This window comes from Aythya ferina (assembly GCF_964211825.1).
Source record: "Aythya ferina genome assembly, chromosome: 17".
In the NCBI taxonomy this organism is placed as follows: Eukaryota; Metazoa; Chordata; class Aves; order Anseriformes; family Anatidae; genus Aythya; species Aythya ferina.
Window position 1 is genome coordinate 7,567,359 of NC_140316.1, and position 13,382 is coordinate 7,580,740.

Genomic DNA, 13,382 nt, shown 5'->3' on the forward strand with positions numbered 1-13,382 from the left:
TTAAAAAAAAAAAAAAAAAAAAAAAAAAAAAAAAAAAGAGGTAATAGATCATCCTTTCATCTCTACAACTTAATTTTGAAATTTTAGCTTCTGATACCTCACAATGTATCTACATCCTTTGACACTTTCATACGATCAGGCAGCGGTCAGTTACGTTCCAAGAGCGCTTTGTGTCCCAAAGGTGCTCTTTGCTTGCAGGTGCGTAAAGCCCTGACATAGTTCCGTTGGCAAGGGAATGGAACAGAGCAGCACATCTGTGGTAGCTGAGTAGTCTAGATAATAGGATGAAAGAACAATAACAAGGTGTACAGGTTTAATCTGCTCCTCCATAAAGAACAAGTAGTTACTATAGAAACTGTCGCATTACGTGTATCTTCAGTATAGTACTTCATATCTGAGAAAAGCATCTTCCACACATTTACCAACTTCAGTAGAAAAATCAGCATCAACTGCCATCATCCTGGGTAGGACGATCTTCATTCACATGCTCTCTAGAGCTTTCAGCACTTTCAGTATTTTTGACTGATACAACAAAATGCTTGCTATCTTGCAGTTTTGTGGGAGGCACTTAACAGTAGATCAGGTGTTGTACGGGAAGGATCATCAGCATGCAGCATGCAAGTAACGGGGTGGGTTGTCCTCTGAGAAGTTGGGGGGTTTTATTTCAACACCACAGTACGGGAGCTTGCTGTTCATTAATGGCAGAGTTAAAACCCAACTCATCCAAAAAACAAAGCAGCAGATCTGTCTGTTTTCTTCAACGGCACCTTGTCCTGCACCCAGAACTTCTCACTCAGGGCCTTTCAGCTCATAGTGATTGCACTACATGTTGCTGAGCCCCCAGAGGAACTTGAAGGGAAATATATGGCTCAAAATAGCGTACATCCCAATGTCAGATGGGGTGTCAAAACATATTTCTTTAGCTCAGTGCTCTAAATGGTATTTTTCTACATAGACAGCCTGAAGATATACACATATATACTGAAAATTAATAGTTTGTGTTACCTTTTTTGCCTGGAAGTAGTGATTTGTCTAGTAGTTTGAAGAAACAGTGATGAGCTGACAGGATCTCTGCTCTCTCTTCCATGTCAGGTAGGTCGCACATTTTTTGCTGTTTTAGAGCAGGTTTTAATGTGAAGGGAGCAGCATTTGGCTGTTGGTGTGCAGCTTCTAGAACACAGCCTACTGGAACCCCCAGCTGCACAAGGATCACTCAGCCTGCCAGTGCAGCTCATTGACCAAAAGCCAAGTCCTTGCCTGTTTACTGTTGCTTTCTGGTTGGGATCAATCAAAATAGATGCATTCGCACACACTTAGTTTGAAGACAATAGTGCTAGAACAGAAACATGCTCTTAAGTGCAAAATCCCATAGGGATTTTTCTAATCAATTACCCTTATTATACCATGACAACATCAAAATATTTATAAGCACACATACAATGTTCTTGGTGAATGTACATCTCCAAATGATAGAGGGAAAACTGAGAGGCCACATCTGGTCTGTAATGAAAATATAATAAAAGACGTTTTCTATTTCATTCAATCTTCTACCAAACACCCTCTTTTTAACAAGCAATTGTATATCTGGGTTAGATATTTATAGGCAGGTCTGTGATTCTCTTTGAGCATGAAGAACTGAACAGAACGTTTAGAGAAGAATAAAAAGTCTATATTTTTATTTTTAACCCTTTTTCTCACCTGGAAGATGTTAAAATAGCATCAAGTGAAGATGACTGGAACCTGGTATTTATAAATATCTGGCAAATTGTTGCTTTGTACCAGTGGCTGTGAGATGGGGTGAAAAAATCATGAATGCACCTACCAGGAGGTGGTATCAGCCTGAACACCTTTCACTTTATCACTTAGGATGAAAATTCACTTTCTACCAGGTTTTCGCATTTTTATCTTGTTCTCATATCCTTCAGGTAGCAGAGGGCTTCACTTCGTATCAACCGTTTAATCTTCCTATCTCCTTCACGCGAGATACTTGAGAATGTGAGCCCAGATAATGGATTACAGCTGACACCACAAACAACTAAAGAGAAGGACTTCCTTAGTTTTCCAACAGACAAAAAATAAATAAAAAAGAAAAACCAACCAAACCCTCAAAATGTAAGTGCCTCTACATTCTTTCATGGCTTTATTATACCTACTGTATCTGCAGTTCACAGTCATGGGCTTGGCTGCTGAATCAGCACTTGCCACTGAAGCCAAGTCTAGAAAAAAAAGCATTAAATCCAGCAGCTGGTGGACAGCTGCTTGGAGGCTTGCCTAGAGCCCTGAAAGATATGCTGGCTTTCCTGTGTGCTTAACTTCACAGCAGTCCTCGCTTCTCATAAGCTTTGTGCTGGGTACGTGGGCCCTGACTCCTTCAGAACCTCCACGTGAAGAATGCTACAGAGATACCATGAAGAAGATGGAGTTAAGAAAAAAATATATATATTCTTTCCTCATTCTTTGTTATCAAGGGTAAGGGAAGGGGGTGTGGAACACAACATCTCAAACTTTAACCCCAAAAGAAATAGGGGATCATTTAGTACAGCACAGAATGAAAGATCAGTGAAATGCAAACGGCTGACAAAATCACTTGAGATTGAAACATACAGATCCTTAGGGAATTGCACCCAAGGAGATGCAATTAAAGAATGCCAGAAATTATTTTAGCAAAGACATTTTCAACAGAAAAAAAAAACTTTTTTTGAAACTAAATCTTTTAAAACAAAAAATACCAGCCTCAGATGTCCTATTAAAGTGCTCTGAGCAACAGGCTCTAGGTTACTCTTGGGATACCTTTTTCCCTCCTCCAATCTTCCTGATTGAAGGTTTTCCACTTCGCATGAATGATTAAATATTCATTGAAGCAGTGAGTTGAAAGTAGGTCTCTCCCACCTGAGGTTACAGGCAGGCATTTGGGTTTTGTTTATTTTTACAATAATAAACAAATAAAAAGAGGCAATGTCTTGATTTCAGTTAATTTTTCTTCACTGATGTTTTTGCCCCTACTTGAAAAAGCATCAAACTGGGGCCTTAAAATAACTGTTTATATATATTTTAATAGATACTTAGAAAAATAATTTTAATCCAATTTCATATTTCTTTATATCCTTTACAGATGATAATTTTACTTCATGTAGGAGCCACGAGCTGTAGCTACAATTTCAGCAGGCACTATTTTTTTTTACAATTGCATTTCCTTCTAATATCTGATTAACAGGAAAAAGAAGTTGGTAGTTTAAAAAAGGCTGCAAATTTTGTTTGAGGGCACAGAGGTAATTCTGGGAACCAACAGAAATGATGCTGTGGACACTCAGGTAGCTTTACTACAGGGGCTTTGGATGCCAGAGCAGTTCTGTAAATAACTGGATGGCTGCAGTCAGGTTTAAGTAATGGAATTTAAATAATTGTACACTTTCTCCATGTTAGGTCATGGCTAATTTTGTATCTCTGTAAAGATACCACATACATACCCCACTGGTGGTCACTGGCAGAGATGCACAAAGCGGTGCTTTCAGCTGGCTGTAACTGCTCACTGCCCCTCCCGAAGCAGTTCCGGGGGGGGTGAAAAACTGCAAGGCCAGTTCAGTCTAGGACTACGTTGGTGATAAACTAATTGAGAAATGAGTAAATGTGACTTCTGATTTTTGTGATTTGCCACTCCTACTTTAAAAGAGAGCTCTTGCACTCTCACGGGCGCACACAAGATCGATCCAACAAACAAATGGCAGTGACTCAGGAAGCAATTCGGCCTCCAGACATGTCTCTGGGACAGGTCCAGACACAAGACTCTGGGACTACTTTCAGCTTTCAAGGATATCCCGTCTGCCTCCTGCTGCACCTTAGAAACGTCCCAGTGTCCTGCTGGCCTTATGTCATACCCGACAGTCACAGACAGATGCCTCAGGTACCCAAGGATGGTTGAATTGGTGTTAGATGCCTACGTCTGGCCACTGGAACCCCTTACTGACTAACTGGGCAATTGAGCCAGCACAGTGGGCAAAGCACATTGTGCTAACTTCGCCTGAACTGACTAAATGGATAAACACCCCAGCACATCTTTCAGTTAACATAGCTTTCAGAGTTACTTGTCTCAGTGCTGGTTTTAAAAAGATTATATTAAAATGGCAGTAATTTCATCAGCTGAGTAAATAGCTGCTGGTATCTCTTATAACTGCTGCAAATACGACTGTCTCTGCTTCTGGTCGTAATGTTTTGAATACACTGTATGTAATGTTCTTAAATATAAGCACATCAGTAGCACTACCCAAGTGCATACCTTTTAATCTGGCATGTTTCCAGAAGCTAGACCTAGTATTTTAGTCTGGGTTAAGTAACAGATTCATTTCACTGTTGTTGCTTGGGTCCTACTGCCCTTGGTTGTTTTACAAATACATGATAAGAAGGTCATTTTACAGGAACACCTTTATGCGTTCACTTGGAGATCTTCATTCAGGAAAACATCTCTAGGCAGAAAGTGTATTTACTGTTAAGTCATGTTCCTATTTGTGACAGACTCCTTTCAGCCAACATCTGTGATTCACAGCTTGCTGGAGGAATCGGGCTCTCAACCCAAGAGCATCCTTTACTGGGGATCACTTCAAAGCACAAATCACCCCCAGAGCAGCTCATACCTTGGTACTCAATTAAGACTTAAGAATTTTTCATTGCCAGAACTAAAATATGCACTAAAAAACTGGAAAGCCCTATTGTAGAACCTCACCCAGAATGGAAGAAATTTTCATTGAGCAGTGTAAGTAGTTTTCCTTAAGAATGTGGCTTTCCGCAGAAAAAGTGGAATCTGCAAGGCAGCAGGCCTGTGTGGGAAGCGGAGCGTTATCTGCCTTTCCATGCAGCTCCCCTCATGTCGTGCAGCCATCTGGGCCTACCGGTCTAATGGAGATGCATTTCCTCCAGCTTCATTTTGAACAAAATTGCCAAGCCAGACCATTTGAAGTATAAAAGGATTTCACCCGCCTACAGTACTGCATTCTTCTTTTCCTAGAGATTTTATCAGTTTTAACCATTCAATTGAGCTCTTCTGGGCACAACTGCATGCAGTGTGAACTGTAGGATAAAATTAACTTATTGCAGCTTTGCCAGCATGCTAGATCAGGAAACACAACCAGTGGGCTTGTCAGTGCTACAATTTCACCAGTTTATTCTTTGAAATTCTCTACCAAGAGATTTTTAAATGTAGGAAAAAAAAAAAAAAAAAAAAAAAAAAAAAAAAAGTTGAAGAAAATAGACCAAAAAAATGGAAGAAAATTATAACAATGAAGAAAATGGAAAAAAGGAAGTCCATACAGTAGTGCAGAATACAAGTTCCACAGATATAGCCTTACAGAAACAGAAATTTATGATAGTTAACAAAATTATTTCTTGAATTTTATTAATATTGCTTTAGTCTTTCAGCCTTCTGTCTGAAAAGAGAAGACAGTGTGTTGTTTGTTTGTTTAAAAAACAATAACTATTCTCTCAGCAGAAGTTCTGAAAATTGAAATCTTGCAGCTGTGTATTTCTCTTGCCTTAAAGCCTTGTAAGACAGTTAGCCTTAAAGGTTTTACACTGGTAGAAAGGGTTTTAAACTACAGTCCACCAAAGAGCAACCTTCCAAGCTCTCAGGAAGCATTAGATGCCACAATAACACGACCAACACCAAGACCTGCTGTGGCCCTGAGGAAGCCACCTGCCTGCGCACTGCTCCCCGCTGGCCAGCCAGCCTCGGTCCCAGGCAGCCTCCCCGTCTCCCTCCACAGCAACAGGGGCAGCCCAAGGGTCGGAGCAGGCAGGGCGTCAGCAGCTTGTGTCTGTCCTCTGGCCACAAGACTCTGGCTGGGGAGCCACAAGAGCACTTTGGGACAGTGACACTAAACCGGATCTTTGTTATTTCTCAGCTCTTCAACCTGAAGAATTAAACAGCTTTTGGCCTCTTTCCTTCCCACCCACTCCTTTTGCCCCGTCCATAACCCATTTGGGAAATGAGCTGTCTCTCACATTTCTTTACAAGCCTCTACAATGCAGCAGACCTTCCTTCTCCATAGGAATCTCTAAAGCTTACTACAATGTAAGTAATAATCACATGAACATTTGTCAAACTGATAGTTGTGCTCACATACAGTATCAATTTTTCTGTGACTGAAACTTGCTATAGTAATTGTTAACACTTTCTGCACTCTTGGTATATGTGATTAGTATTAAGCATAAAATCTGATATTTAAGTTAGTGCTTGCAGATGTGCCAGTCCGGGTTACCTTCTGAACATATTGACTGTGTCATATGTACTAAATCTATTGTTTTCTGTGAATGATTGAATTCATAGCCAGCATTTGTGGGAGCAGTGAATTCAGCAGTCTCTTATGGTAAGAGGCTGCACTGGTCCCTTTGGTCTTATTCTATCACTTCATGTCTCCATTCCTAACCAAAAGACAAAAAAGGAGAAATTTTCCTTTGGAAAATGCGAAATTGGGTAGGAATTCATGGCTAAGGCTCAGCTTTCTGAGAGTAGTTATCTCAGGGCTTTAATTTTCTCTCTCAGTAATTGATCTGAGGACTCTGGAGCAAGTAGTACATATGTCAGACTGTTTTCCTTCCCTCTTGCATTTTGGCAAAGTCTTCCCTGTGGAGGAAATTAATAAATTTCAGGATGACATTTCCTTCTTTATCCAAAAGAACACAGGAAAAAAAATCCTCTGGGTTATTTTCCGTCTTTACTTTTAACAATTTATAAAAATCTCTCTGAACAAAGGAAATATACTTTACCGGAGAAAGAAAATATGAGAAATTTCCTCATTTGTGTCATTGATACGCATTGTGATCAGTTGAGCCCATGTGTGCATATGCATTTGCACACCTGAGTATATCGGATGATCATGAATATAAGTTACAAACTAAGAAAACAAAAGATTAATTTTATGGGAGGTGCAAACAGCTAGAGTTCTGATGGAGGAAAAAAACCCTGTAGGAAATATCAATGCTTGTACTCCAACATGCAAGAATATGCAACAATTATAGCTAGAAAAATCTTTATAAGCCAGCATTGGTTCTATTTTACCATCGTTTTGACTGTTTGCTTTCTTTTATATGGTAATGAATACAGTTTTATTAAAAGAAGGAAAAGTTGCTTTCATTTTAGACACTACCTTCTGATGCCGTGCGAATGACCAGCAATCCACATGTGTATCATGGATTATTCACTACTACAACAGAGAGCATATTTCATAACTACCACCGCATTGGTTTTGGTGATTTTTACTACAGGAGAGGCTGACAACCATCAGAAGTAGGGTACTTGTCTTAGTCAATTATTGATTTTACCCTGTAGATAATTCTTGTACAAAATCAGAATCCAATATTTATTTTTCAGTTTGGAAGCTGTCTCTATGTGAAACACAGTCAACTCTGTCTAATTCATTCCCAGGACTTCCAGAGGTACTCTGACAAAGACGCTCTGTAGACCAGAATCTCCAAGTTATTTAGATACTAATCTTCTCATGGGGCATAAATGATTTAGGTGGTTAAGCCCATTGCTTTCAAGCAGAATGGCACAGGCAGTCTTATTTAGTACCAAAATGACAAATATATATATGTTTTTTAAAAAGATATCTGTTTCTTGGATTTCTAAATTATAGCAGCAAAGCTAGTGCAGTTATATTAGCTGTATGTTCTATGTTAATTATTGTCAGTGCTGCTTTGATATAACAATTTCACACATACTAAAGCAAAGTTTCTAAAAACAGAAACAAGATAGCACAGGAGTCTCTTTATTCTTTGTTGAGAATTACTTACCACTTATTTATCAGACCAATCTTATCTATTTCTTGTTGCTGCTTGAAAGAGGTTTTTCAAGGACCCTGCTGACATTTTAATATTTTTATAACTTTTTTTTTTCTTTTTTTTTTTTTTTTAAATGTTTTTCATACACATCGCATCCCCAAATCCTCAGTACTGGAAAAATTCTCAGTAGCTCCAACAAGAGCAGATCCCATAATGCTTACTATGGTTATACAGCTATTTACGCAGTTACATCGCTATTGCATTTTTAGTTAGAATATGACAGACACTATTATCGAGGTTGTGATTTTATATCTGGTATGTCCCTAGGGCTGCTATAAGATAAATGCATTTAGCTGATGCACAGATGTGAAATAGTTTGAAATAGAAATGCTTACTATTTCTAGTCAGATCCCAGTATTTGCAGTATTTTCCTCAGGTCTCTAATGCCCAAGTAGCTCTTCAGTTTATTTAAATAGGGACTTTCCACCTCTCAGTCCTTGATGAGAGATGATTCTTTGCCTCCAGGCACAGGCGTCCTTTGGGACACTACTGTTTATTCCTGTTTAACTTATTACTGAAAGACAGAGAATTATTATTGCAAAGAAGAGGAAAATATTCTGTCTTTCAAAGACACCAACAGAGTTTTCATCTTTAATTGGAAGATTTGATAAGGCTGATGGGGTGCAGGCAGATAAGTTTTATTTCATTTACTGTGGTCTGTCTCCTGCTCCAAACATACTGGAAAGAAAATTTTCAAATATTATCATATTTAATGTATTCCCTGACACAGCCTTAATGCCTGAAACACTGCAACTCAACATGCTGAATCTTATCATTAAGTTAGCTACTACAGGGTTCTCAAACTATGCTCTTGTGACTGGTGACTCAGAAGTCTTCTCAGGGAGTCTAAAGAATAAGATATTTTTTCAATTTAAACAGTAATGAGCAAGGAGTTATTAAGGAAGGTAAGCCGGGGAGGGATCTGCTGCTATCCTCTTGGCACTCAGAAAGGCAACATTGTTCAATGTATATCATGTATGCTAGCACTCATTAATTCAATAAACACATTGTTACCTCTAAAACCGTGCTGAACTATTGCAGCAAGAGAGCCGCTAGGTGTAAGAATTTTGTCAGGATCATTTGGCTACTTGCAGCTCGTGAGCTCCCACGCTGGGATTTCACAGCTGCTGTGCACTGGACGCGTTGCTGGCACACCAGGATGCAGGGCGGCGTTGTTCACTCCAGCTGTGCCTGGCTCTGCTTTTCTTTTCATTTTCTGCCTCTTCCTATGCCGAACCATTTTAGATAGTTTCTGAAGGTCTCAAAGAGACCTCTGAGGAATTAACAAAACATTCACATTATATAGAATCTGTGTTTACATACAATTTCACTATGTGGTGCTACACTGTACATCTCTCTCTGGCTATGCTTCTTATTAAAACATTTAAAGGGCTTTGATTTGAAAACTGACATTTGTACTGAAAAGAATGTGTAATGTGATTTAAGTGCTCTATGTAATTGAAAAACAACACACCACTGTTATATGCTATAAAGGACTTCTTTGTTTTCTACAAAATTTGATTTGTTTACTTGCCCTGCAGCCATACTGAGAGAACAGAATAAATGGCAACACCTCTTTAGGTCTATTTGAAAAAAGAGTCAGGAAAAGGAGAATGAGAGTGGCCAAAGGGCTATGAGGAAGAAGAGATGAGTGCTGAGATAAAAAGCAGCCCAAAGGAAGATTACAAGGTCTCAGAGAAAGAGATCAATAATGGTGTTAACAATGGAGCTGCAAATACAACTATTTGCATTTTGAAAACTTTTTTTCCCTCCTGCTTCACTATGTCCAGAGTATCTGGAACACTCTCTGCACAGATAAAGCACCTCTGAAAGGACAGCATTTCAATGAAAAGTCAAGACCCTGAGGATGCCAGAATAGTACGTGACTACTGGAAACATCAGCTTACCTTCCCTGCCCATTGCTTGTTCTGTAAGAAGCAAGGATCTAATTTACAAGCAACACTCAAACAACTCTCCACTAATTCTGTCTCCTCCCTTTTCCTTTTCACCTCCCTAGACCTTTCACCATTTGGTTCCCTTGAGAAAACCATGACGAATTTCCACCTGGAAATTTCAGTCTCACTGTTAGGTAGTCTCTTTTTTTTTTTTTTTTTTTTTTTTTTTTTTTCTGTTGTTGATGGCCCTTCCTCTCCACCCTCTTTCTCTTTACACATTGAGACATTTGACAAGGTCAAACAATCCATCTTAGTTTCTATATTTATATCTGGGAAGCTCCCTCCAGTAGTACAATAGCATTTTGGATAGGACAGTTTGACAAAAACTGTAGATAGGAAAGATGGCCTGGTTAAAAAAAAAAAGAGAGAGAGAGAGAGAGCAATTTAAAAAAATGAAAACAGCCTGAGTGTTCATACAAAATAAGCATCCACTAGATACATAGGGATTTCTGACCACAGAAAAAAAGCTTAGACAATGCTCTGTACATTATTTTGCCAGCTTATGGGAACAGAAAGACATAAAGTGTCTTTGTTATATATTTGGTACTCGAGAATGCAGTGCAATAGCAAAGGCTAGCACCAAAAGAAGCCGTGAATTGTAAATGCAATGAATGAGAGATGGCTGAGTCAAAGAAAGTCAATAAACATTAAATGGAAGGAATAAACTCAAGGGCCAATGAAAGCAGGCCTGTTTAGTTGAATATATTAATTGAACGTATTAGAAGACAAGTGAAAGACACAGACACAAAGATGTGAAACCAGAACATTGAATACTTACAGAGAACATGCTGAAATAGCAATCAAGGGAATTGAAAAAAGTCTGCAAGGAAGGCCTGTAAAAGAGGGAAGTGCAGGAAATATAAAATAAAATAAAATAAAATAAAATAAAATAAAATAAAATAAAATAAAATAAAATAAAATAAAATAAAATAAAATAAAATAAAATAAAATAAAATAAAATAAAATAAAATAAAATAAAATAAAATAAAATAAAATAAAATAAAATAAAATAAAAATAAAAAGATGATGGATTAAAAAAAAGAAAAGCCTATTAAATATTTGAAACCAAATGGAAAAATAGTGATGGGAACCTCTCTAGGAAAGAAAAAAAGTGTATCTACAAGCATGAGAACAGTCAAAAATGCTACAGCAATAGTAGAAACAGAAAGGCAACGGTTTCTTTTGACTCAAGGTGGAATGCTGACTACTCTGTGCGAGAGCTAGCATTGGCTTATGAAATGATATGATGAAACTTGTTGTGTGACACTATCTCAAAGCAGACTGCTGTCATGTGAATTACAGCTACCCAAAGCTCTGGAGGAGCATGGAGTTTAAACTTCCATTCTTTGTCACTGCTATTTACATTTACATTCAGCATGTTAAATTATATGGAAAGAATGAAATTAATGTCAAATCGTCCAGATGCAGTCTGGATTTGAAAATATCACAGGTTATCTGGAAAGCACCTACACAAAAAATCAGTCACTGAAAGGAGGGAATGTCATCTTATAACCACCCCCAGCCCTTCTATACCTATAGCGTATAATCCGAACACCTATAATCCTTGTCAGGGGAGTTAATGAGAAGTGATGGAGTGAGCTGTGCAATCTTTGCTTCCTTTTCAGGGACCTCCCTTGGAGTCTCCTGCCAGAGCAACAGTGCAGGTTTCCTTTACCACATCTTGTATGGGGACAGTGTGAATTGCCCCTTGAGAATATTCTTCTTTTTGTACTTCTATGGAAAATAAATATACAGTTGGGTTTTTCTACTATGAAAATGCAACTCCCCTCTAGTGATACACAGAGACACAGCTTCAAAGACAGTGTTTTTTTCCCCACTTTCCTTCCACGCTGTTTTTTCTGGTACACAGAAAAATCCTTATTTTTAAAACATTGATAGCTTCAAGAGTGAGTTGTCTGAATCTGTTTTTCCTTATTTATCTGAATTCTCACAGGAAGTGACCACCAAAGGTACTGCAGATGGTAAAAGCTGTAATAGTACCAGCCCTGGGCATTTCTTTGCATTGGCATTAGAAAAATGGATCCTATTAAGTTAGTAACATAAGATATTATTCAGTGTCATCAAAACCTCAGAAATATGTACAACAGAATAACCTCTAGATTAGGTCAAGAATCATGTTTTTCACCTGGCTGTCAAGTTGAGGGATTTCTCCAGTGCACTACAAAAGGCCATTAAGATCTTTTTTCCCACTCATCCTTTTATCTCTAACCGGGAAGATTCAATTGAAAACACCTTGATGACGCTTACTCACAAAACTTCCTTATCTAACTGCATGTGAATCACTTCAAAAGGAGACACATTCTGTTGGTAACCAAAGAAGCAGCCTTAGCAACAAGACAGCTGGAGAATTTTGTTTTCAGAGAGTTGCTTGTGGACAGTATGTTCTGCTTTCTGCTTCCCCATGGCACTGCTCCTTCGGTGTTGACTTAGTATTGTGTAAGAGTCAGTCACTAGTTCATAGCAAAGACATCACTTGCAGTGCAGATGACGATCATTTTACCTTTGATGCTGTTCCCTTTATGAAATAGTGCATATGTACTGACTGATGGAAAGCTCAGTATGTGATTTTCCCCCATAACAGAATTACTGCAAAGAAATGTGCGAGGAAGCTGATGGTTTCCAAAACCTGTCTTCCCCTGCAGAAACCATAGTGAAGAATTGTATCAAAGTATTAGCTCTAAAGGTTCACATCTCAGCCTGTCAGCATCTGTTGTTGTTGAGAATAGTTGTATATAAGGTGTGTATAACAGTTGTACGTAAGGTGCCTTACATCTATCTTCTTAGCAGGAATAATTCTGGGAAAAATGTTATGGTGGGGAGAACTGGAAACACAGAGCAATTGGGGGTGTTACTTGGGCTGATGTCTTCACAGAACCGTTGGGGAAGCTCACTGTGGAAGCAATGCTAAGACGGCATTCATGAACAGTCTGGTGTTGTAATAGTTTCCATGTCCCAGTCCCACATCTGTGTAAGGAAATGAGTTATCATATACATTTTGATCCTATTAAAAAATTCAAAGTACAGGCAGAAATAGAAAATGCACTCACACTTTCACCCATGTCTCTTGTATCTCCTCCTGCAGGGGCTGCTGACATACTGCATGCTGGTTTGATTCCCTTACTTATGTTCAAACTGAAGTCTGAGTTGAATGAAATCCAGGAGCTAATCCTAGATACACTCTCCAACTGTCTACGTGTGGAGGCTTCTGAAGCTCTATCAAGTGGTGCCATTACCATCCTGAAGGAAAAGCTCACACATTCATCAGTGACCATCAGAAGCAAAGCAGCTCAGGTCCTTTTAGAAATTGGGTAAAAGAAATCTATCTATAACACTTAAGCCCAAGAAAATGCTAATGAACTCAGTCGAGTCTATTAATGTACAGTGGCTATTCCACTATACATTGAAGCTGCTATATTTCACAAGGAAAATAATATCAGCCTGTATGCACACACAGGTTGAAGACCTCTAAAAATTCTAACTGCTACAAATCACTGAGGAAAGTAGAGGCTGATAAGTTGTTCCTTTTCCTCCTATTTTTCTTTTGTATTGTTTGTCTTGTGGGCCATATTAAACATT

At 38.6% G+C, this 13,382-nt stretch overlaps 2 protein-coding genes across 2 annotated transcripts in view; one reads left to right on the forward strand and one right to left on the reverse strand.

The window, feature by feature from the left end:
- The window catches only part of GNAZ (G protein subunit alpha z), a 67,922-nt gene extending 66,986 nt beyond the window's left edge, over positions 1 to 936 (reverse strand). The window contains exon 1 of the mRNA XM_084539075.1: positions 98 to 936. The gene's annotated coding sequence lies outside the window, so the exon portion shown is untranslated. The remainder of the gene's footprint in view (positions 1 to 97) is intronic.
- The window catches only part of RSPH14 (radial spoke head 14 homolog), a 92,383-nt gene that overhangs the window by 77,071 nt on the left and 1,930 nt on the right, over positions 1 to 13,382 (forward strand). Inside the window, exon 4 of the mRNA XM_084539077.1 lies at positions 12,889 to 13,114. Within this exon, the coding sequence (XP_084395203.1) occupies positions 12,889 to 13,114 (226 nt within the window). The remainder of the gene's footprint in view (positions 1 to 12,888; positions 13,115 to 13,382) is intronic.